Raw genomic sequence first — 26,647 nt, forward strand, 5'->3', positions numbered from 1 at the left:
TCAATCTTCTCATAAACAGTCAGTTAACTGTTCGACGAATAAAGTTATTAGGCTCATAAACAATCAGATAAAAACATTGAATTTTTCAATCAAGAATAATTTATGCTACAGAATAACAAAAAAAATTTGTCAAATTCAAAAATATTTAAAATTAAACGTCATTTTTATTCATGATTGTTTTTGTTTTCTTGTGTTCCACTGCATTTTTTTCAAAATTCTTTCAAAACAGCTTTGACAACTGACATAATATTTTTATTGAGATTATTCCTTAGAATAATTTTTATTCGTCTCTGAAAGAAGCAGATAGTTTTATTCATAGGAATAAGCTATATCTGCCTGTTGGAAAATTGATTTTTTCTCTATCCTTAGGAATAAGTACTAACTGACTATTTAACTGACTATTGAAAAATTGGCCCTTAATAAAAAGGAAATAAATGTACTTATGTTGAAAATGTACTAATTTGAATTAATTTAAAATAAATACATATACATATGTATTAGGGTGGGTCAAAAAAATCGAAAATTTTTTTTTTGACTTGGTACTCCGAAAAATCGATTGCTAGACCCCTCTAGAATATACACACCAAATATGAGCTCTTTATATTAACGGGAAGGTCCTCCGCTTTGCAATTTTCCATTTTTACATCAAGCTTCTACTAAAAAAAAAATAATTTTTTTATTAATTGACTTTTTAGCAAATTTCTTTTCATATTCTTGTAGGAAATTGAACGCTCTACAAAAAAGGCCTTATACACTTTTTTCGTTTATCTAACCGTTGAATAGATATTTGAGGTCCAAAAATCGAGAAAATCTTTAAAAATTCGTTTTTTGTTCTTAATTTTGTAACAAATTGAAAAATTATAATGATCAAACGCGCAAGACATATTCTTGTTGGAAATTGATTGCTCCACAAAAAAGGTCTTATTAACTTTTTTCATTAATCTAACCATTCTAAAGATATTCGAGGTCAAAGTTAAAAAAAAATATAAAAACATTTTATATTTTAAAAAAATTTCTAATTCACTGAAACTTCATTATTTTCAAATTAACAAGATATATTCTTGTAGGGGCTTAAACGTTCTACAAAAAATTCCTTGGAATGAAATTGATTGCTTTAACCGTTTAGAAGATATTCGTAGAAGCTTGATGTAAAAATGGAAAATTGCAAAGCGGAGGACCTTCCCATTAATATAAAGAGCTCATATTTGGTGTGTATATTCTAGAGGGGTCTAGCAATCGATTTTTCAGAGTACCAATTCAAAAAAAAGAATTTCGATTTTTTTGACCCACCCTAATATGTATATCAAAATTTTTAATTCTATAATTTTCATTTGTTTTGGCCAACAGTGTATGTCTTATTGATTTTAAGAATTCAATGACGTATTGACTTGAAGAAGTGTCGGAAAATAACCGGCTAACTTTGTAAGAATATCAAGTATGAACAAACTGAATTCCAGTTAATCCTTGATTTAATAGACCTAATCGAGCAAAATTGGATGATTAACAAAATCTCAAATTAACTGCTCAAATCATTGATTCTTTGATAAAAATTTTTGTGAACAAACGAAATTTACGATTATCAACTGGAATAATCCTTGATTAAAGATAATCGAGTGTCAACAAACCGGCCCTTAGAATTTTATAGGGATATAAACTTTTCTTTTTAACATTGAATATTTTTTTTACATAAATTTAAATTTCATTTTAAATGAAAAACTCCACAATTAGTGGAGTAACTAAAGCTCAAAAATTGGCAATATTAGGGAACCCGGCCGAACAGCTTAGATTTTGATGATCTTTTTTTTCAAACGTCGGTCATTAAAAATACTTTAAAGTCTATAGATTAAAAATTGCCGGTGTTGCCGTTTTGATTTTTTAAATTTTATTGAAGATTTTTGTGAACAAAAAAATTTTTTTTTCAAAAATTTTTCTTAAATTTCATAAATTAATTGATGCCAAAAGATTGTCTAGGAAATTCAAGGAAAAAAAATACATGGGAGTGAGGGACAGTCTTTCATCGTTCAAGCGATAGATGCAATTTTCTTATTAATTGACTTCAAACACAAAAAAAAATATTTGAACACAACGGCAACACCTACAATATTTAAATGTACATTTTTAAAAAGCCAGAAGCTTAGTCATATTTGTAAAATTAAAATTAAGTTAATTGTATTAAGGACTTTTGAAAGAATGGTAACTGAACTCAGATTCTTGAAAACAAAAATTATTGAAAAAATCTTAACATGTGGTTTTTAAAACTTTTTCGTAATATAAAATGCATTTTTTTTTTTCAATTTTTTTTGGCCACAATTATTATGATTTGAAATTATAAAAGGAAATGCCAATATGTATTACGGTTTATGAAAAAAATTAAAAAGTTTTTCATTTTCGAAGAACTTTTTTGAATAGAAGTTTTGGAAAAAAATTTAACTTATTTTTTTTTTAAAGTTCAACTTTTAAATATAAAATTATTTTTTATTAATTAATAACCCCTACTGTTGAAAGCTAAATAGCAAAAATTTAAAGTTCTTATTTACCAAAGTCTTTAAGAAAATCAATTATTTCAATGCAAAAATTCAGTTTTTATCAAAAAAACCCATTGAAATTGAAGTAATTTTTAATTTTTTTTTTAAACTGTAATATATATTACCTTTTCCTCTTCGGAATTCAACTAATAATATTTATGGCCAAAAATTTTTTTAAAATAAATTCATATTTTATTACAAAAAGTTTGGAAAAAAGTCATTTAAAATTTTTTTTTTTTTAACATTTTTTTTTAAATTCTGAGTTTGAGGACCATTTTTTCAAAAACTCTTCATTAAATTTAGTGGATTTAAATTTAAGAGATAAGAATGAGCTTCTGGCTTTTTAAAAATGTATTTTAAAATATTGTAGGTGTTGCCGTTGTTTTCAAACTATTTTTTTTGTGTTTGAAGTCAGATTGTGAGAAAATTGCATTTATCGCTTAAACGATGGAAGATTGTCCCTTACTCCTTTATACTTTTTTTCCTTAAATTACCTAGAGAATGTTTTGCTATCATTTGTTTTATGAAATTTAAGCAAAAAAAATGGTTTTGTTCAAAAAAAATTTAATTGTAATTTTAAAAAACAATACGGCAACATCGGCAATTTTTAATCTATAGACTTTAAAGTATTTTTAATTACCTACGTTTGAAAAAAAAATCGTCAAAATCAGAGCTGTTCGGCAGGGTTCCCTAATAATTTGCTTTAGTTACTCTACTAAATTATTTAAAAAAAAGTAGTTTTTTCTGGTAGCAGCTTCGTTTCTATAATCAAAACCATCGATCTTTTTGTTGCTATTGTGGCCACACACCTGAACTTTTCCAATTCCCAAAACTGTATTTTTTTCTTTCTTTTTAAATATGGTTTACCATCAATACTAAATGCTCATATAATGTATTTTCCTTTAAGTTTTCACTGCACTAGAAAAAAGTATATTTCTCACCCACATTTAATATTCAGGGTACTCAAAAAAAAACTTTTTCATTTTCTTCATACAATATAGTACTTTTTCCTACTAAAGAATTTAGAAGAACACCAAACAAAAAAAAAACTTTAAAAAAAAAGAAATAAAAAGAACTAGAACGAACATCATGAAATAAAAAATAAAGAAAGAAAGAATTTAACTAATATCCCACATACACTGAAATTGATGGAACAACGACTTAAGCAACAAAATAAAAAAAAAAATAAGAATGAAACTTACAAGAATAAGAACGAGAGACTAGGTGGTAAGTAAAGTACATGTGGACGAAACTCATATTCTTTAGGTTTGGGTACTACAACTCTGCCTGAAAACTTTTATCAAAATATTTACTAACTCCGTTGCATACTGAAAATGTGTTCATATTTGCAGATTATTATTCCCCAGAGTAAAAGTTATGTCCTTCTTTTCATTCACATGAGTGTTGTATATTGTGGTATATAGTTGGTATAGGTACCATTAAGTTTTTTTGTGTCTTGGTCTACCCTTGGGGGTGTCGGTCGGTCTTCGTCGTCCTGTAGTCATACACCACAAACGGCCATGACGATACCATTTCGGCAATCACATAGGTACTAAAAAATAAAACTCACATAGAAAAAAGAATATAGCAATGGTTTTCAGTGAATTGAAGAAAATAAAAAAAAAATTCTTGTAAGTGCTGTATTTCGTAAATTTTTAACGGCCATAGAGTGTTTTTTTCTTTCGTTTGTGTTGTTGTTGGTCGTTTTATTATTATTCTTTTGTTGTGTTTTTATTTTTATTCTTAAAGAACGTCCTTATACTTCATATCAACACTTAGATTTGATCTATAAATGTTTAAAGTTGTGTTTTATTTTATCGATAGTATAAAGGTCCAAGAAATGAGATTTAAAGTACTCAGCCATAGAATTATTTAAGTTTTGGTGCTAAAAAAGATAGGTATTTGGCCCAAAATACTTTATAATTAGGGCATTGGTTTTTAAAAATTAAAAGTATACATATTTACATTTCCAGCGATATTTTGAATGATAATTCTATACATATTTATGGCAATTCATGGCGATTGAAAAACTAAACAACTGCGTTACTTTACTTAAAAATTCACTTTTATTTATAAAATCATACAAAAAACTTCGCTTATATGGAAACATCCAACGTAAGAGTAGCAACGTTAGTTTCCTTTAAGGTTAAATCACATAATCGTTTATTTTAAATATATAAATATATATATTTGTTTTAGTTTATATCACTGCGTTACCAATAATGAACTTACATATAAAATCTTTTCGAAAAGCGGAGGTAAAAGTGCAAAAAATGTGTTCTTATTAGAGTTAAAAGCATAAACAAAAAATACCAAGGCTGGAAAATTTCGTACGTCTTTCCCCGCAAAACCCTTTTGTGTACAGTGCTGTCTGTGAATATATGTGAAAGCCACCACGTTGGTAAATGACGTTAACACGCACACATTTATAGATTCACGACATTCACCACACAGCGGACACGAACACAACGATAGGTTCACGACATTCACCATACCTCGCAGCTTGTAGGCAAACGTCAGTTGACCCCCGAGTTTCCAGTCTTGGTATTTTTTGTTTATGGTTAAAAGGTTCAACATAATTATGAAAAATTGGGAAGTATGAAGCTAAGTAATTTTAAAGTAGTCACAAGCCCAAATTTTCTCAATAAAGCTATAAAGAAATGGGTACCAAAAAATAACGCAGGAATAATCTTAGTACTAAAGTAGTACTTTACCTACAAACAATATGTGTTATTATTTGAAGTTGATAGATCAAAAATAACTGCGTTACCTATTTATTAACTATGGTAACGCAGTGGAGCAGTAACGCAGTTTTAAATATCTAGTTATATCGTATATATTATCTTAACTGAAAAACACACAACTGCCAAAACAATAATTTTGTCAAATGCGGTAACGCAGTAAACATGTCTTTCTCTTTCAGTGCCTCTTTGAAGCTATTTATTTGTCTAGCTTAGCCCTCTCGACCAATAACTAACATTTCTTTAAACAGTTGCAAGAAGTCAAAGCTACATTAACTTTAGTTTTTTTTTTTTTTTTTCAAATGGTGACGCAAAGTAACTAAGATTTTATTCCTTGCTGGGGGAATAATATAAAATTTGTTTTATTTTTATAACACATCAATTTGGCATCAATAATGTTCAACTACCATGCCGCCGGCAGTATACCAATGGGATATTATGAGAAATTCCTCTTTTATAAAGAAACTATGCGTTACTGCGTTACCTATGGTATATCTTAGTAACGCAGTAATGCATCGTTTCATGAAAAAAGAGGAATCTCTCATAATACCTCGTGGGATAAGATCCTTGACCGTAACACAAAACACAACGAAGCACAAAATATTTGCGAAAAAAGAATGGTTGACTAAATAAAGTTGAATATATTTGAAATCGCCAGTTGTAAGACGGTGTTTAAAAAATAAACTTTCACTTTAGAACCAGTTTCCCTTACGGAAGTTCTAACTTAACTTACAGCCTGTATAAAGAAGTTCAAAAAATTGTTTAAAAGAAGTCTTTTGGAGCTTTTAAAGATACTTTGACTTTGAAAAGATTTCCTAAGCATATTCTTAAACTGCCTTGTAAGAAAGATAACCTCAAAACATGATTTTTTTTTTTTTTGTTTCTGTAAAAATTTAGTTTTAACTTTTTTTTTTTCAAAAAGACCTTCAAACTTTTTTTCAAGGTTGTACTCCCTTGAGTGTTTTTTTTATTACATTTTAAATTTAATTCCTTTTTTTTTTAATTCCAAGTACCAAAAAATATCGTTGTCATAGTTTCATCTTATAAGGACACTCACATATAAATACCACATACATCCTCGCCACAATATGAGGTTTGACACCGCATCCAACACATCCTGCAAGGCAGATATACGAATAAGAAGACAGACAGGAAAAAAAAATATAAAACAAGAACATTGCCAAGCGCGACCACGACATCGACTCTGATGGTGCTCCTCCTGAATCTGGACCTGAACGTCACTCTATGATGATGCCAGGAGGAACTAAACTATTCTGTACAATTTTATATAGGAATGAGTTGAGAATGTTTTAATTCTCTGTACTGAATAGATATTATGCAAGACCAAGCAATCATGCTGTTAAGCTCTTTTTAGCTACTCTACTCTCCTACACGGTACCGGTTAACGGTTCCTATTCCATTTGATATCTTTATACATCTCTACACTCTACACTAGATTCAAAAAGAGTGAGAGAGAGATAGAAAGATGGGTGTTTTAAAAGGATAACATCCTGATGTTGAATGAAGTTTTAGGACTCTAGAGAGAGAGAAAATGCTGCTGCTTGTATGTGATGCATGCAGAAAATGGTCTTTGCCATTAATTACAGTCGAGGAAAAACTAGACTAACTGTGTATATAATTTATACATGTTAGATATGTGTGGGTTGTTTGGATGCTTTTTCGAAAAAGGACAAAGTAAAAGAGTGTATGTTTTCTATATGCATTGCCATTTTCTATTCTCTGCTATGAATGGAGAGTTTAAAAAAATATATAAAAGCAAAAAAAAAAAAAATAGTGATAGTGAAGTAGAAAACAACGTCAAAAAACCATCAAGACCTGATGAAATCCATGAAAGTATAACTACACAGAGATTTTGGATTAAAAAGAAAGTCGACATGGGAATAAACCCCAGCAAATATACAAACATGTATAACACAAGGAATTGATACACTCTTTCTCTCTTATGTGTCTCGTGTTTTTGTATTAAACTGTGAACTCAAAAAAACTCATCACCCACATCTTGACACAGTGTTGCCATTCACTATTTTTGATGTTTTTTTTGTTTTTTTTTTTCATTTAATTAAGTGGCATCAAAAGTTAGACAAACAAAACCGATTTGATGATGATTTCTTTTAGCTTTGCTTGTCCAAAGATTTGATTTTTATTGCAAAAAAAAATGTGATGTTCGTTCCCCCATAATTTCGAAACTACTTATCATTAAACAAATGAGGTATCTCTTGTCGGGCCTTCATTGTCTGATAGTTACACCCAACAAAATTTCTTTATAGAAATTGATCCAAACGCTATATAACGTTTTCTTATATAGCGCCCTCAAATGGCAAAACCCGTAAGCTTGAATAAACATTTTTGCGTTTGAATTAAATTTTCTTTTTAAATTATGGGTTGATATTTTTGACCCTGTCAGGTCAATTCTACCCTCTTCATTCATTACTACTTGACATTACGATGTAAAAGTATTTTAAAAAAGTCGGTCCCGCAATTTTGTCCTCCTAACTGTCTGTCTGTCTCTTTCAATCTCGAGCTGCAGCCAAACTATTGGTGCGATTCGCTTCAAAATTGGTAGACAAGAGTTTTTGCTAATTCCCTAGAGATGAAATTGAAATAATTTTTTGAGGCCAAAATCAAAGATAATTGTCATACAACTAAAATGGAAAAATTAATTTTCTCAAAAACGATATTTATTTAAAAAAAAATAGCTGTATCTTCCCATTTTTGAAATAAGGAAAATATTTTTTGAACCGTTATTAGAGGTAGGTACCTACCTACCTGCAATAGAACAGTTTTCTTGAATTCTGACTTTCTCATAAACTACTAAGCCGATTTCAACGAAAACATAACAAATAAGAAGTTTCTTAGTAGTCGTAATGTTAAAATGTATGATTTTTTAAGGTTAGCAAAAATTAACATGAAAACTTTGCATTTCCGCAAAGTTAAATATTAATACAGTTTACAACACTAAGAATGTTGCTATACTTTGCTAAACTTATTTTATAAACATAACCAAAATGTAAAAAAAAAAAAACGTTAAAAAGATTTATGTCGAAATTTCACATTTTTTTTCTTAAAGCACTTTATGTGGCAGTTGCTAGTAGTTAACTTATTCAAAATAAACTTAAAAACTTCGTCTTCTCTTCTTTTTTTTTTGCCAAAACAACAAATGCACAAAAGTATAATCTCGAACTATCACAATGACTAAATTTTTTTCAGTGCTTTTGAAAGTAACGCTAAACCCCAAAAAATGAGCAAAACAAAATTAAAAACAACAAACAACAGTGATTCAACATATGCTTGACCATAGCTCCATAGCTTAGAAGATAAATATTGCATTTTGTTTTCTTTTTTATTTTTTGTCCTTTAGTTAACGCACTGTGCGTGTCGGTGCGTCGTCTGTGTGATTTTGATTAAACTTTGCAGACGTAATATTCAAAGCGATTGCAATAAAACTGCGTTTTTTATTCTTTCAAAAAAAGTTAAATAACATAAATTTTTTTTTCATTTAACAAAATTTTGGGTCAAAATTCTGCCTTACAAAATTCTGCTTTCAAAACTCTGTTTTTCAAAATTCTGCTTTTTAAAATTCATTTTTTCATAATTCTGTCTGGAAAATGTTTTAAAGCACGGGCTTTTATTTTGTACAATCATCTCCTCGCTGGTTATTTGATAACTTACTCAGTTCGTCAATTTTTTGTATGTTATCGTTTGTTAGATTAATCAATAAATTAAAAAATATTATGAAAAGGTTTTTAATGTTAAATAATTTCGAAAATTAATCAGAAATTTATTAATTTATCAAATAAAAATGAATGTTCAATAAATTGATTAAGAAAAGAATATCTTTCTTTTTAGTTTCTAATAGTTTTCAACGGTTTATAGATGTGAATTATAAGAAAATCAGTTTTTGCATTATATCAAATGTTTGGGACAGTTACAAAAAAAAAAAAAACAGTAAGGAAAGTAGTAAAGTTGAATTACTATTAATGAGATGAGAGCGCATATGCTATATACAAAAAAAAAAAAAAACAGAATTAGAAGAATTTTCTTGTTCAAAAAATATACAGAATTTTAAAAAACAGAATTTTCAAGTCAGAATTTTGACCCGATCCCGTCTGTCTGTCTTTATCTTGAGCTATAGAGGGCAGCCCAAACTACTGATTCAAAATCGGTAGATTAGAGCTTTTGGTAATTCTCTAGGAAGTAAATTGATTTTTATTTTCGACCGAAACTAGCCATATGACTGAAATCAAAAAATCATTTTTCTCAAAAATGACTCTAACGGTTTTGATTTATGGGATGGCCTACTTTTGAAATAAAAAAAATTATTTTTTGAACTGTTATTAACGCCTTCTGACTTTTTTCATAAACGACTTAGCCAATTTCAATTAAAATTTTTATATAGAAGGTCTAAATTACCGTAGAATGAAAATGTCTAAAAATTAAAAAAAACTTCAGCTTAGGGTTTTTTAAAAAATTTTCATTTTAATTTTTTTTTTTTTGAAAAACGAATTTTTTGATAAATTTTTTTGAAGTTTTGTTTTTAGTTTAAAATAAAATCAGAAAATCATTCTTTATTTCTGGAATATTTTTTGAAATTTTGTATTAAAAAAAAACCGTTTCGAAACAAAATTGAAAAAAAATGTTACACAAGAATTAATAGTAGAGTAACTAAAGCAAATTATTAGGGAACCCGGCCGAACAGCTCTGATTTTGACGATTTTTTTTTCAAACGTAGGTAATTAAAAATACTTTAAAGTCTATAGATTAAAAATTGCCGGTGTTGCCGTATTGTTTTTTAAAATTAAAATTAAATTTTTTTTAACAAAACCATTTTTTTTTTTGCTTAAATTTCATAAAACAAATGATAGCAAAAGATTCTCTAGGTAATTTAAGGAAAATATATAAAAGGCAGTAAGGGACAATCTTCCATCGTTTAAGCGATAAATGCAATTTTCTAACATTCTGACCTCAAACACAAAAAAAATATTTTGAAAACAACGGCAACACCTACAATATTTTAAAATACATTTAAAAAAAGCCAGAAGCTCATTCTTATCTCTTAAATTTAAATCCACTAAATTTAATCAAGGCTTTTTTGAAAAAATGGTCCTCAAACTCAGAATTAAAAAAAAATGTTATTAGAAAAATTTAAAATGACTTTTTTCCAAATTTATTTAAAAAAAATTTTTGGCCATAAATATTATCAGTTGAATTTCGAAGCAAAAAAGGTAAAATATATCACACTTTTGAAAAAAAAAAAATGAAAAATTACTTCAATTTCAATGGTTTTTTTTTTATTAAAACTGAATTTTTGCATTGAAATAATTAATTTTCTCAAAGACTGTGGTAAATAGGAACTTTAAATTTTTGCTATTTAACTTTCAACAGTAAGGGTTATTAAATGAATAAAAAATAATTTTATGTTTAGATGTTGAACTTAAAAAAAAAAATAAGTTACATTTTTTTTCAAAACATTTATTAAAAAAAGTTCTTCGAAAATGAAATACTTTTTAATTTTTTTCATAAACCGTAATACATATTGACATTTCCTTTTATAATTTGAAATCATAATAAATGCGGCCAAAAAAATTTGAAAATAAATGCATTTTATATTACGATCAAGTTTAAAAAATGACATGTTAAAATTTTTTCAATAATTTTTTTTTTTTTTTTCAAAAATCTGAGTTCAATTACAATTCTTTCAAAAGCCGTTCATTCAATTAACTTAATTTTAATTTTACATATATGACTAAGCTTCTAGCTTTTAAAAAATGTATATTTGAATATTGTAGGTGTTGCCGCTGTGTTCAAATATTTTTTTTGTGTTTGAAGTCAATTAATAAGAAAATTGCATCTATCGCTTGAACTATGGAAGATTGTCCCTCACTCCCTTAAATTTTTTTTCCTTGAATTTCCTAGACAATCTTTTGGCATCAATTAATTTATGAAATTTCAGAAAAATGTTTGAAAAAAATTTGTTTTTGTTCACAAAAATCTCTAATTAAATTTAAAAAATCAAAACGGCAACACCGGCAATTTTTAATCTATAGACTTTAAAGTATTTTTAATTACGGACGTTTGAAAAAAAAGATCATCAAAATCTAAGCTGTTCGGCCGGGTTCCCTAATATTGCCAATTTTTGAGCTTTAGTTACTCCACTGTAAATGGCATAGTGAGTTTGAAGATTAAAACTATTTAAAAATAAATTTTCGTTATTTTAAAGAAATAGGTAAGTTTTATTTTTTTTTTACATTTAAAAAACTCTTTAGAATTTTAAACTCCTTTAGAAATTTTGTTGTGCTTATGTAGGCACTCACGTATTCGCCAAGGTTAGTGGAACATAGAAATTGTTTTTGAGGTTAGTGTCCCAAAATGGAAAAATAATCAAATTTAATTTTTCTCTTTAATTTTTTTCTTTGATCTGGCAGTACTGATCTCCGTTTTACGTTATACGTTATCCTATTTTTTTTTGTTTGGACGTGTGTGGTAAAGTTGCATTTTGCACTCGTTCTAAGTTAATTAGCTTTTTTTTCGTGTTATATACGACAATATATACTTATACATTTATGTATAATGTACTTGAAAATAATTAAATTTTTTACCCCTTCTTGACAAAAAGCAGGATAATTAAAAAAAATTTTGTGAGTGTTGTTAATTTTTTTTTTTTTCGTTTTGTTGCATTACATGGTTGTCCCATCTGAGGATCTCTTACTTTCTTTCTATCTCAATCTCACTGTTTGTGTTTTGTTTCTATCAAAAGGATTTAAATTACATGGGAAAGTGCGGAAGCGGATATTGGTGGTGTTTTGTGTGGATAGACGGGAAAGGCAAAACTATTAAACCAGATTCCTGTTATCCGCCTTCTTTCACATCAGAGAGAGAGAGGTCATCCCAAAATGAGTAGGTATAGAAAGAATATCCTCAGACTGCTTTAAGCAGAATTATAAAAAAGAAAAAGTGAATGAAAATAGAGAGAGGATCAAGTAATGACCTAAGGATAAAAACACAATATATATAAATTTATTTTTCCTTTTTTTGAGGGCATTTCGCATCCTCTTTGGGTTGTTCTCGTCATCTTTTTTTTTTCTTTTGTTTTTAATTAACGAAACGAAAATGAAAAAAAAAAAAACGAACAAGGACGAAGAAGTTTCGAAGGACGATGCGAGTGTTTATGTCTTTTCTTTGAAAATCAAAAAAGGATACGATATTAACTACGTGCGTTTTCACTCTTTGTCTATATTTTTCAAAAAAATACACACAACAAAAAATAGAAAACAAAAAATAACACCCACGACTAAGAACACTCTTTCTTTTAAGATGACGCTATGAGTAGAAAATTCAATTAAAAAACCCCTAAAGGATATAGCAGCAAAGAAAATGGATTTAAATGAAAGGGCAATATACCAAAAGAGATTTCACTCTTCCATTCTTTAACTCTGTGCTTTGGAACTCATTCCAAAAATTTTAATTGCTTACTCAATTTTTTAGGCATTTCTGACATTCAGGATTAAATAAAACAAAACAAGAAAATTGCATGCAAAAGAGAGAAAACCAAAAATATAAAAAAAAAAAAATATTTAACATTAAAGGACCTGTCAGTGGCAGTGGAGATTGTTTTTTTTTTTGATTATTTTTGGCATTTCTGTTAAAAGTCATCATTTCTGAATTTTTTTTTTTTTTTTTATTTTTTTAAAACAAATAAATTGGAAAAAAATAATTTGCGCCCATACACAACATATTGATATGTGAAGAGTGTGCATAAAAATGTGTCCTTTTTTGGAGAGAGAATGAGAGTAAACGTAACGTATACAAAATAACGCTTTTCTCGTTTTGCTGTCACATGCATTGACAGTCCCTCCTCCTGTAAAAATGGATACACAAGTGGCAATTATAGGCGTTTTACAAGGCTTTTATGTTTCAAATATATCCAACATTCATAATTGTATGTTCTTTCTACGTATACCGAGTAGGTAAGGTATATGGATGGGAAAAAATATATCAAAATGTTGTGCACTGTCACATGGTGCAGGTTCCATGGGACACATAGGACACCAGGACCTGTCACGCGGCGAATTTTAAGCTGATGTCGTTGTATTTTTTTTTATTTTAACCAAGTGGTTTTTGATTTTTTACCTACCTAGGTAGGAATATAGTTAAGTTGGTGAATGTAAAAAAAATGTTACCATGTGAGTAGGGATCAATTGATTTCTGGACAAAAATTGGAAGGTCGAAATGGAGTTTGTTATTATTTTTCAATCTAGACATTTTTTTTTTTTTTTTTTTTTCATTTCATTATGATTTGAATTACAGATTGATTTTTGAATTCGATAGTTTCAAATATGCTTGTCACTACAACATAATCCTTGCTTCTACGGCAAAAGTCAAAAATGAAATAGTATACAGGCAAAATAGTACACAAAATCAGCAAATAAAAAAAAAAAATGGCTACCCTCATGGAACTTGAGGTAGCGTCTGAAACGCGTCTGAAAGGCGTCCAAAATGCGTCCAAAACGCGTTCAAAATGCGTCCAAAACGCGTCCAAAACGCGTCCGAAACGCGTCTGAAACGTGTACAAAGCTCGTCCAAAGCGCATCCAAAGCTCCTCCAAAACGTGCAAAAACGCGTCCAAAATGCGTCAGAAACGCGTCCGAAACTCGTTGTTGCACCGTTCGAAACTCGTTGTTGCACCGTTATTAGATAACGGTACCTGCCATAGAACAGTTTTTTTTTTTATTTATGAATATTTCTCGTAAGTGTTTTAACCGATTTCAACCAAAATGTTCATAAAAAAACGTTAGAGTAATTTAGTGGAGTAACTAATGCTCAAAAATTGGCAATATTAGGGAACCCGGCCGAAAAGCTTAGATTTTGATGATCTTTTTTTTCAAACGTCGGTAATTAAAAATACTTTAATGTCTATAGATTAAAAATTGCCGGTGTTGCCGTTTTGATTTTTTAAATTTAATTGAAGATTTTTGTGAACAAAAACAAATTTTTTTCAAAAATTTTTCTTAAATTTCATAAATTAATTGATGCCAAAAGATTGTCTAGAAAATTCAAGGAAAACAAATAAATGGGAGTGAGGGACAATCTTCCATAGTTCAAGCGATAGATGCAATTTTCTTATTAATTGACTTCAAACACAAAAAAAAATATTTGAACACAACGGCAACACCTACAATATTCAAATATACATTTTTTAAAAGCTAGAAGCTTAGTCATATGTGAAAAATTAAAATTAAGTTAATTGAATGAACGGCTTTTGAAAGAATGGTAATTGAACTCAGACTTTTGAAAAAAAAAATTATTGAAAAAATTTTAACATGTCGTTTTTTAAACTTGGTCGTAATACAAAATGCATTTATTTTCAAATTTTTTTGGCCGCATTTATTATGATTTCAAATTATAAAAGGAAATGTCAATATGTATTACGGTTTATGAAAAAAATTAAAAAGTATTTCATTTTCGAAGAACTTTTTTTAATAAAAATTTTGAAAAAAAATGTAACTTATTTTTTTTAAAGTTCAACATCTAAACATAAAATTATTTTGTATTCATTTAATAACCCTTACTGTTGAAAGTTAAATAGCAAAAGTTTAAAGTTCCTATTTGCCACAGTCTTTAAGAAAATTAATGCAAAAATTCAGTTTTAATAAAAAAAAAACCATTGAAATTGAAGTAATTTTTCATTTTTTTTTTCAAAAGTGTGAAATATCTTACCTTTTTTGCTTCGAAATTCAACTGATAATATTTATGGGCAAAAATTTTTTTTAAATAAATTCATATTTTATTTGAAAAAGTTTGGAAAAAAGTCATTTTAAATTTTTCTAATAACATTTTTTTTTTTATTCTGAGTTTAAGGACCATTTTTTCAAAAAGTTTTGATTAAATTAAGTGGATTTAAATTTAAGAGATAAGAATGAGCTTCTGGCTTTTTAAAAATGTATTTTAAAATATTGTAGGTGTTGCCGTTGTTTTCAAAATATTTTTTTTGTGTTTGAGGTCAGAATGTTAGAAAATTGCATTTATCGCTTAAGCGATTAAAGATTGTCCCTTACTGCCTTTTTATATATTTTCCTTAAATTACCTAGAGAATCTTTTGCTATCATTTGTTTTATGAAATTTAAGCAAAAAAATTGGTTTTGTTAAAAAAAAATAATTTTAATTTAAAAAAAAACAATACGGCAACACCGGCAATTTTTCATCTATAGACTTTAAAGTATTTTTAATTACGTACGTTTGAAAAAAAAAATCGTCAAAATCAGAGCTGTTCGGCCGGGTTCCCTAAGAATTTGCTTTAGTTACTCTACTAATTGTTATAAAAAAATTTTACAAAACCACATCTTAAGATTTTTAATAAATATATTTTTTTTTAAATCAATTTTTTGAAAACTGGTTAATGTCGAATAATATTTGCTTTAAAAATTGCATACCAATTTTTTTTAACCATCAGGGCAAGTACGTGCGAACCAGTCGTGCATTTTATTTTATAGACTTTTTTGATCCTTTGTTCTTATCGCCAAAGCAATATTTGTTTTGCCAAATTTCATGAGGGCAATAATTTTATTTTTAATGTGTTGATTTTATGTACTATTTTTCTCTAAGGTACCTATACTAATTCTCATTTTCGATATTAAATTAAATATCAATTTTTATCAATTAATTTTTTTAATAAATGCAAAGATGTGGATAGAGTCTTTTATGTAGGTATCCTATCTAAGTTAAGTATGTAGGTAACATGGAAACGATTTATTTCCTAATTTACCATATATCTCAAAAAGTTCCTATAACTAATACCAAAAAAAAAATTTAAGAAAAAATTAAGAGGAAAAACGTGAAATATTATTTTCTTTTGATGTCTTCTTAAAATAATTTGTAAAAAAATGAAAAAATTTAATTTAAAAAAAAAACTCATATTTTCATACAGGATGGCTCCTTGAGATTTTTCATTTTAATTTTGACAAAAAAAAAATTCAAAACAAAAAATGAAATCCAAACCCCCAAAAGCGTTTAAAATTTCCAAATGAACGCCTCTCAAAAGCGTTTCATAAACAAAAATGACTGAGAGTATGTTTGTGTGTGAAGGAATAGACGAACCTCTTAGATATACACCTCTCTTCTACACTTTGCCTGAAGAAAGGACATTTTTGTTTTTAGAAGACAACATAAAAGACACAACAAAAACAATGTTGTGATGCTGATGATGCCGATGATAACTTCTTGAAATTCTCTCGACGTAATTAATTACAATGCTTGTCATCAGATGACACACACTTTTGCTTACATCACACACAAGCCTCTCTCTCTGCCCCCACTGTAGAATAGGTGCCAGTATCTTCAGTTCATTTCTGATCTCCAAAACAGCTTCCGCAATGAAATGAAAAATAAAGAAAAACTCGAATTTATTACATAAAAGGAATAAAATTTAAGTTTTCTACTCGACTACTCCACAGGTATCCTTAGCTACACTGTGACATCCTCCCTCCGTCTTCTTTTTGGTGTAGAAAGCTTTGGCATACAGTTGTTTCCGTGTGTAGTATGCATATGTGAATTATAATCTCTTTAGAGAGCATTCATCTTTCGTTTCACTTAAGAACCATAACCAACAAGGATATCATACAGTAGAAAAGCTACATATAAATGTGAAAAAAGGGAGGGGGGGGAGGGGGAGGATATTTGGAAGACAAAGGGGGGCTCAAGGTGTATAGAAACGTGCAAAACTGTTAAATAGTTTTGCAACAGCACACATTCATTTCTCAGATCTCTTTCGGTTGACAACACCTTTTTGGGGGTGTAATGGGGGCAAAACCCCCCAACAAAAAGATTACCCGAAATCTTAAGCAAAAGGTGTGTATATTCATTCTCGAACATAGCAAGAACAAAGAATTATTATAATGCAGACAAAAAAAAAAAAAAAAAAACTATATAAGATCTATCCTGGGTGCTGAAATTTATTAGAGGCAGAGAGAGATTTTGCTAGAGGTGCACTTCTAACATTCAACTATATCTGATGCACAGTACACACATGTGTGTCAGCTGGTGGAAATTAATTGCTTTTCAACCCTGGAGTTAAACGTGATGAAAATATCTAAGGCCAGGTGGCTTCAATATATTCCTATACCTTACCTATTCCTATGCATTGTTTTTGTAAAAAGACTTACAGCAGTATACACCGCAGTGTAACGAAAACATCTTGAGTTGCCAAGAGTTGTATGAACTGAAGAAATTATATATATTTTGTGCAATATCAAATCAACTTGGTCAATATTTGAATTGTCCTCAAAATCAACAGAATAGAGTCTTGTAATTGAGATTGTTAAAATTCAATTTTTGGCCTAAAAAATATTTCATATAGATTGTTAAACATGGTTGTGGGTTATAAGACAGACAAATTGGGGAATTTAATTCTTTCGAAGATAACTCGTGATTGATTCCAAGAATCACCCAAAGTAGGTATGTAAAATATTGAGAAACATAGGAGTTTTCTTGACATTCTGGAAGGGTTGTAATTCACTTTTCCATCCTGGCAAGAAACAAGAGTCAGTCTATCACGTAGACGGCTGCTGTCTTACATAATAGATATAATTCAGCACCCCTTCATGTCAAAGCAATCAAAAATGGGCTAATAAGCTATTAAAACAAGCAAAGGCAAAACTCTAAAGCAAGTAATATCGTTTTGAGAAGGCAATGTGCACACGCATGAATTTTTTGAAGCACGATGGCGCAGCGATTTGATTATTACATTATCAGTAAATTTGACTATGCATATACACAGTGCGGTATTGCGGTAATGCTTCGATGACGCTGATTTCCCTAGGTTCCCAAAACCTGCTGCGCCACGATACTCGATGTGATTTCTGTGAAACATGATTTTACCGGAAAATCTTGTTGATTTAACCTGAGCAATTCCTGATTTTTCTGCGTGAATTAGCCGGGGAACCCCAATGCACAACTAGCAATTTAGATTCCATAAGTGTCAATGTATCTTACCAGAGCGATCAATGACTTTAGAGGGAAACCTGTTGAATTTTCCGGAGATTTCATTGATTTTACCAGGAAGACATGTTGATTTTAACCAGGAATTTCATTGTGTTACCAGACTTCTATTCATGATTTGATCGCGTAAATCAGTTGATTTCCCCCAGCGATCTTAATTACACGGTGTAACACTCAAAATATACGCAGTGGAGACCTATCACGTTTTGTAGAGCTAGACGCACTGATTACGAAACGGTATTTAAAAAGTCCCTAACACCCCCAAAATCTGGAGTGTCTGATAGGAGATAAATATACCTTTTCAACAATTTATAAAACATGTAACTCGGTTAAACCACCCAGAGTTTATAAGCTGGCAAAATTAAAAAATTCCATTTTTTTCGTCATTTACCCAACACTTCGACATCAAATAAAAGTATATCTTTTCACAACAACATGCTGTTTTAAAAATATATTATATAAAATAATATTTATTTCAGTTTAAAATTAGCTTAGAAAAAAAAATTTTACGATTCCAACCCAGATACAGAAATTCGAACTTTTAGGTATAGAACAAAAATTTTGTTTTGGCACGTAGTAGGATAACTTGGGCGCCAGGATTTGATAACGGGTTTTTGTAGAGGAGTTCAATACAAACATTTTTTCTATAGGAGGGGGGTCTATCTCCCCCCGTTTAGGTGGGAGGGCAGCTTTCTAAAAAAAAATTATCAAAATAAAAAAAAATTATTAAAAAACAACGGCAACACTTACAGTAATAAGTGATACCATTTCCGAAAGGCAAAATTGTATATTTAATTCTTATTTTTAAAGCAATATATTATAAGCAATAGTTTTTGAAATAATCGATTTCAAAGTTAAAAATAGGCGAAAAATTTTTTTTGACGTGATAACGTCTTATAAATCGATGAATCATGGGCCACAACAAAAAAATGACGCCATTTTCTCCCGTTCCACTCTTGCACTTTTGCAGTGCGGCCAAAAATTTCAATTAAAAATAAACTATTAGAGATACAAAAATCTCCTATAGCTTATTTGAAAGATAATAACCTGAAGCTTAATCCAAATGAAGGATTTTAAAAAATTCCGTCATTTAATAGGGTAAACAGGGGTAAAACGGAAAGATGAAATTTGCGCTAAAATCTAAACGCGTAGTTGTAGAGAGTTGATTCTTTTTGCTATAGATAGAGGAGACTGATTTATGGATAACTGCATTTAAAAAAAAAAATCTAAAAAATTCTGGAACTCCGCTATAACGTTTTGTTTGAACGTTGATCAGGTGTTGTGGGTATGACAAATGTTGATTATGGGTAGGGGAAATTTTTTTTGACAATTCTAAAGATGCCAGGTGAAAGATGAAGGAAAAACAAATTTGGGGTCTAATACGGATTTTTTTCCAACACTCTGCGTTTCGAAATATGAATTTTTGAAAAATACCTACTTTTTTAGGGGTATTTTTGGTTGGTTTTTGATTTTTAGCTTTATTTTGGAGCGATCAAAAAATCTCAAGTTATATAGGACATGTAGGGCTGATCAATGCACATACATATGCAAAAAATCGTTAAAAGAGTTTTGACTGAATACGGAGAAAAATAAATTTTTAAAAACCAGGTTTTTTGGCCGTTTTTAACCCATTTTCACAGTTTTTTAATTTTTATCTTTTTTTTAATAGATAGAGGAATATTATATATGGAGTAATGATAGACCATGACCACGACTATATGTGTGCGAAATTTCAATCATTTTCGTAAACACAATTTTGAGATAACGGTAAAATAAAATTTTAGAATTCAACAGGTTATAACTTTTTACCAGCATTCTGATACAACTACCTTTCATTTGGTATATCACACATAACGCTAGACTAACTACAAGCCACACAATGTTAAATCAAGAAACTTGCGAAAAACCTCAAACCACCAGTGGAGATCTGTTGCGCCATGAACAGCCACCTGTGTGTTAAGTACCGTAATCTCAGTCTGGAAATTCCACATGGTTGACTTTGAAAAATTCTAACTTCTCTTGTAGGCATCTTTGAAATGAGATTTATACCTCATATGAAAGGTGAAACAATAAGCTTTCACATCGTATAAAATTTTTTATAGGTTTTTAGGGAAAAAATTCATTTAATAGCATGAGAACATAAAAATAAATGTTTTGTTTGCTTTTTTTGATGAAATTTCATCGAGTTTAAAAAATTCTAGCCCGTTTTTTAGATGTGTCATAGACTTGATCTATATATATATTTTTAGCTAAGACAATAAGCTTTTATATGGTGTAAAAATTTGTAAAGATTGTTGAAAAAAAAAATGGATTTAATAGCGTGAGAAGATAAAAATTCATGTTTTTTTTGCTTTTTTTAATGAAATTTGATCGAGTTCAAAAAATTGTAGCTCTCTTTGTAGATGTCTAATAGGCATGATCTATATATATATTTTGAGCTGAAGCAATAGGCTTTCAGGTGTTATAAAATTTATTATAGGTTGTTGTATCAAAAAAATGAGTTTTTGTGTGAAGTGATTTTTTCACTTTTTTTATAAGAAATTATTGTTTTCAATAAATTATTTTAATACTTTTTGCTCATTGTAAAAATTTAAAAATGGTTTTATTATTTAGAAGAAATATTTGGCTTTTTAATGGTACAATTTTTTTTGTGAGCTTTTAAAATAAAAAAAATAATATAATGAGAAAAGAAAAAAGGTATTTTTTTTAGCTTTTCTTGATTGTTTGAAATAAATAAACGCTTCAAATGGCTCATTTTAAAAGCACACAACCTGTTTTCCTACGACGTTATCACGCAAAATCATCGTCTGTAAACCAGCTTTACAGACAACCTCTTTTTTTAAATTTAATTTTATACCTACTATTTTTGTCCAGATTGTGAATTTTAATTAAAAAAAAAATTACTAACACAGAAAACTGCTTCAATAGATTCCTTATCGAACAGTGAAAACTATATGATTCTGTGTCTTCAAGTTTTTCAGAAAATTAAAAAATAAAAACAAAAAATATTTTGAAAAAAGAAAAATCTGATAAAATAATTTTTCAATTTTCAATGAGTTTTCAGTAATGCTTTTTTTAAAAAGGCAAAAGCTGCAGGATTTGTACATTCAAAATCTTTAGACGTCACAAGTTTTGACATGTGTTCTGTTTGTCAACTGTTCTCTTAGGCCCAAAAATGATGTGGCCTTGATGTAATACCTACACCCCAATTTTTTTTTTTTTTTAATTTCCAACCACCAAAAACTTTGAGTTTTCTTCAGTGTCAGGCCTCCAGCAAATACCGACATTTTGTATAATTACATTTATATTGATTAAATTTCAAGCCTGTTTATAGAAGAAGTTAAATTGTTTGAAGAACAAACATGTCAGTTTTTTTCCTTTCCCACTTTTGTTTAAGTCAAAACAAACTTGCCTGTTGCTCGCGTGGCGTTACTTCTAACGTTGCTTTTCAAAATGCGAAACCCATCTCTTTTGCAGATTTTCTTTTCTGTTCGAGACACCACAAATTGAATAGTTTCTTTGTTATGGAATTAATTAACGTAATAAATCATTAAGAAGAGTAAAACCTTGAAATAGAGGGGGTGGTAGTACGGGGGTGAGAATATGGTTACGGTACGAGGAGGTTGTGATGCGAGTTTGGGTAAAATAATGAAAAAAAGGAAAAAAAATTCCTTCAGTTTTTTTTTTTGTTTTTCTTTCTCAAAGAAGTTATAAGGAATTTCAAAAATGTAATTCTTATGCCAGCGCAGTGTCAGGCAACCGCAATTAATCTGTCAAAAAATTTACTTTTCCCCTCCCCCCCCCCCCCCCCCAAAAAAAAAAAAAGGAATTTTTCTTTCTTATTTTCTTCGCAAAATGTGCGAAAGACGTTTCTCAGCAGGACTCTGATGTAATTTTTTTCCGTCGCTGTTTTCATGTCTTCTTGGCTCTTCGTCTCATTTAGCGATATTGAAGAGGAATTTGGTTAATTCTTCCCGCGCGCGCCAGTAAACTTTATGATTTGTTACTATTTTAAAGGAAGAGACTATGCGAAATAGTATTTAGTAGTTGTAGTTGTTGCCTCCACATCTTATAAAGTCTAGAAGATGACATTTTGAAATGTTATTTTCATTTTATACTCCTTCATCTCTTGTGTGTAAAAGACTTGAGAAAGGGTGACAGCATAACATTCAAATACCTTACCTTAAATTATTTACTTGCGAAAGAACGCAGAGTTAATGGAGGTATTTATACGCAGAATTTCATTCATTCCGCCCTTAATGTCCTCAATAACACAAGATTATTTTTAGAAATTAATTTCTTTGGAAGTCTTTCAAAATTAAACGAGTTTATTGTCAGACTATATAAATGATGGCAGAATGAGGGTATATATTTACAAATTGTATAGTGGAAAATTATGAGGTTGGAAATACCAAGAATTATTATAAAAGAGAGTTGGGTGATTTATAAATTGAAGTTACTACCTTTAGGAAAGGAATAGTTTTTGATAATATTTTGTAAGTTTCTCACATTTTAAGACTTTTTTACCTGTAATGACTTACTTGCTGAGGGTTTTTCTCAATTCGATGTGTTATACAGACTTCTAGCAAAATTGGCTGACTGACATATTCTATTTAGTACAATTTAAGAAACAGAAACAAGTTTGGAGTGTCTTTAAGACACTCTAAAATATATTCAAAAACATTATATTTTGAAACTATATACCTACGAGTAGTTGTCCGAAAAACCCAAATAGACTTAAGCGTTCGTGACTTTGGCTTGTTCATGAGCTTATTTGGCCAGAATAGTGTTCTTGTCATTGAAATGATGTTCTTGTCATGGAAAGTTATAAAAGCAAGATAGTGATAATGAGTTACTTCAGTGTCAAATTAAAAGAATATCCCACTGAAAACATACTCATAAGCGAACGAAATCCGTCATCTTTTTTTTTTACTCTTCAAAGTGTCATCTCCAGAGCACCCATAGATTTGAGAGTATTCCAATCAAAAGCCTTTTATTGTTTTATTACACTGGTTAACAAAATTAAACTTTTTTTTTGTTGCCGAAACAAAAATATACTTTTCTGAAGGTTTTCGGTGTGCTGAATTCGAATCCGAAGTCAAAAAAAATTAATCAGCTCCCGTTTTTGAAATATTACCGTTAGAAAATGCAGCACTTCGGACCTTATTCTTTTATACATGGAAAATTGTTTGAGCATATTTAGTAACGGTTTTTATAAGAACTATTTACCAACTTTTTATATCTGTTTAAATCTTTCCGATATCTTTTTTACTGCCCGTGATATCCTCAGTTGTTTGGTATTTTTATAAATTTTTAAGATATCTCGGGCAATACAAAAGATATTGAAAAGATTTAAACAGGTATCAAAAGATGGAAAACAGTTCTTATAGAAACCGTTACTATATATGCTCAAACAATTTTCCTAATACAAAAGAATAATATCCGTAGAACTCAAAAAAACGTTTTTTTGCATTTTCTAACGGTAATACATATTTCAAAAACGGGAGCTGATAAGTTGTTGTTGACTTCTTATTCGAGTTCAGCATACCGAAAACCTTGAAAAAAGTATATTATTGTTTCGGCAACAAAACCCTTGTAAACCAGTGTTATCATCGAAATGGTGGACTAAAAGTCCATATCAATTTTTGCAAAACCAATTATTTAAAATAAAAATAATGCAATTCGGTTATTCATACTTACTTATAAAACACTGAAAAACTGATTTTATTTTTTTTTTTAAAGTTTTATTTGCTCAAATTTTGGGTTTTGGAAGTTCGGTTGGTCTTAAGAGCAATTAAACCATTTTTGACTAAGCTCCCCTTTTTGGAAAAGTTGAATTTTTGAAAGTAGTTCTAGGTTGTTGTTTTTATCAATAGGTATTTTCAAAATATCAATTTTTTCAAAATATCAATTTTTTCAAAATATCAATATTTTCAAAATATCAATATTCCGAAAGTTTGGGGTCAAAAACCGCCTTTTTCGATTCTGTAAGCTTTTGTATTTTCAGTTTTTAAAAAGCGTTTACGATTCAAACTCTTTTTAAAAACTTTAAACTTATAAAACTTAAAAACATCGCTTTCAAAACTTATTTCAAAAACTACTGTAGGCTCTTTTTTTAGGAAAAACAAAATTGCAAATATTGTTCCAAATGGAACATTTATATTTACTTATTTCTTAGCCCGAACCGAAAAATCGCAAAAAAAAAAAAAAAAAAAAGAACTAGAACTAGAGCTTAGAACTTAAATATCATTTTTTGTAATCTTTTGTCTCTCTTTTCAAAATTACTTAAATAAAAAATGGAATATTTCAAAAACCAAAAGCTACAAAATAAAAACGCTTCCGTCCAAAGTCGAAAACTCTTGAGTATAAGTATACAGTTATTTAAAACACATTGTTTTAAACTTTTATTAAAAATTATCAAAAATGTATATTTTAAAGAAAAAAAAAAAAAACAATTTTTACCATGTTAAAAAAAAAGTTCTCAAAGAACAACTCACTTTTCGAATATAAATATTTTAAAAACACTGCTTTTATATAGAACTTAAAAATTAATCCAAGATAAAGGATACTCCCGTTTTGACGAATGTGAAAGATATAACAAAAACAAAGATCACATTTTTTTTCTGAATTGTTGTTTTTTGAATTGTGTTTTTGTATCAATTTTTGTTTAAAAATTATAACATTTTTCGATCATTGTATTAATGAATTTTTAAGGTCCTTAAAATATCCCAATTCGATAAAAAAAAAATTACTTAAGGTACTGTTTTAGAATTTTTACTTTCCAACCGATTCTGAGTTATCAATATATTTGTCTCGATTTTTCGTATATAAAATTGTATACAGGTTTTAAAAACTCTAAAGGAGAATGGGCATTTTGGACGTTGAGCGGCCATCAATAAAATTGGTATCAAATGAAAGAATTATAGCTCACTAAAAACTTTTATTATGGACGTTTCCCTGTATTGCGTTAAGAATGGAAGATAATGCAGTATTAGTATTGTTAATGCATTGTTCAATGTATGAAGGAAAAACTGATTTATATTTTTATATGGAATATAAAATATGATGCTCTGTCATTTTCCCTAAACATGAAGACATTAATCTTGAAAATCCGACCAATAGAACTCATAATATAAGATTTTTAAGACAACCATTTCAGGCTCGAAAGTTTTCAACCAATTCAAAGTAACAAAAAATTGAACAACAAAACTCTAAAAATAGGCTTGAATTTGTTGTTTTAAAATGCTTATAGTTTGGGTTCTAGTGGTTGGATATTCAAGATAAAGGTCTTCAGACTCAGGCAAAATGACAGAAAATAATATTTTGCACTTAAAATACACAATTGAGTTATAACATTGAGACATATATAAAGTGTTAAATGCAAAAATGCATTTTATCCGTTATTGAAATACGTCACAGGGATAAAACTTCTGCACAATGTATGTAAACCTTAAGTACATAAAAAAATAACAAATTCATTCCTGGCCGCGTAACGTCCACGTTTCATACAAACTTGCCCATTCTCCTTTACAACTTTGTGGCCATTCAAATTATAACATTTTTTAATTACTTCTGTGCAAGTTCCTTAAAAGTAAGGTTATTTTTGATTATCTGCAGAATCAAACCAACAAAACTTGTATAAATTTTTGAAGGATTTTTTTACTTTGGTTTTTTAAATTTTTTTCAACGATTTTATTTTGCATTATACTTTATTTTATTTTTTCATAAGTTTTACTTAATAGTGTTTTATTTTTGTTGAAAGAAAAATGTTATGCATTTACAAAATTCGCCAAACTAAGAACATTCTAAAGCTTTGATTTCTTTTTTTGAATTTTCTTATTTTCAGTTTTTGAATTATTTTTTGTTTTCTAGGTCTAAGAACTACTCGCTAAAAATAAAGTACACATTATATAAAATTTAAGTGTTTTCCTTACCAAATTTTCAAAAGTCGTATCAGTACGTACCTGCAACGAGAAGATAAGAACAAATATTAAATTTGTTATTAAATCCGAAAAAAAAAAATTGAAAATTAAAGTTAAAAATCCCCACATAACAAACATGCAAGCAAACAGAAATAAAAAAAAAACAAAACTTTATCACACGCATTACTCTTCTTCTCATATTTGAATCATCTAGGACCTCTGAAAAAAACCCTATACCCCAATCTTTTTACAATACAACTCTTGCATCCATTAATCCCGGCTTGTAATTTCCTTTTTCTTCTTCTCATCTCGCATACATAATGAAGTTCAAAAAGCTAAAAGCGTCACAGTACAACAAATTAATGTAAAAGTCCTTCCTTTTTTGTCTCCTCCTCAGGCTCAGACTCAGGTTCAGGTTCTCTCCTATACTCAATCAGGTCCTTTTGCT

The 26,647-nt window shown here is 29.0% G+C and overlaps 1 protein-coding gene across 8 annotated transcripts in view; it reads right to left on the reverse strand.

The window, feature by feature from the left end:
* The window catches only part of LOC129918266 (CUGBP Elav-like family member 4), a 993,834-nt gene that overhangs the window by 437,251 nt on the left and 529,936 nt on the right, over positions 1-26,647 (reverse strand). For 6 of the 8 annotated variants that reach the window (XM_055998713.1, XM_055998708.1, XM_055998710.1 and 3 more), the window contains one exon: positions 26,212-26,241. The exons of the other annotated variants lie outside the window; for them this stretch is intronic. In XM_055998713.1, the coding sequence (XP_055854688.1) occupies positions 26,212-26,241 (30 nt within the window). The remainder of the gene's footprint in view (positions 1-26,211; positions 26,242-26,647) is intronic. 8 annotated transcript variants of the gene reach the window in all.

Source organism: Episyrphus balteatus, chromosome 4, assembly GCF_945859705.1.
Source record: "Episyrphus balteatus chromosome 4, idEpiBalt1.1, whole genome shotgun sequence".
In the NCBI taxonomy this organism is placed as follows: Eukaryota; Metazoa; Arthropoda; class Insecta; order Diptera; family Syrphidae; genus Episyrphus; species Episyrphus balteatus.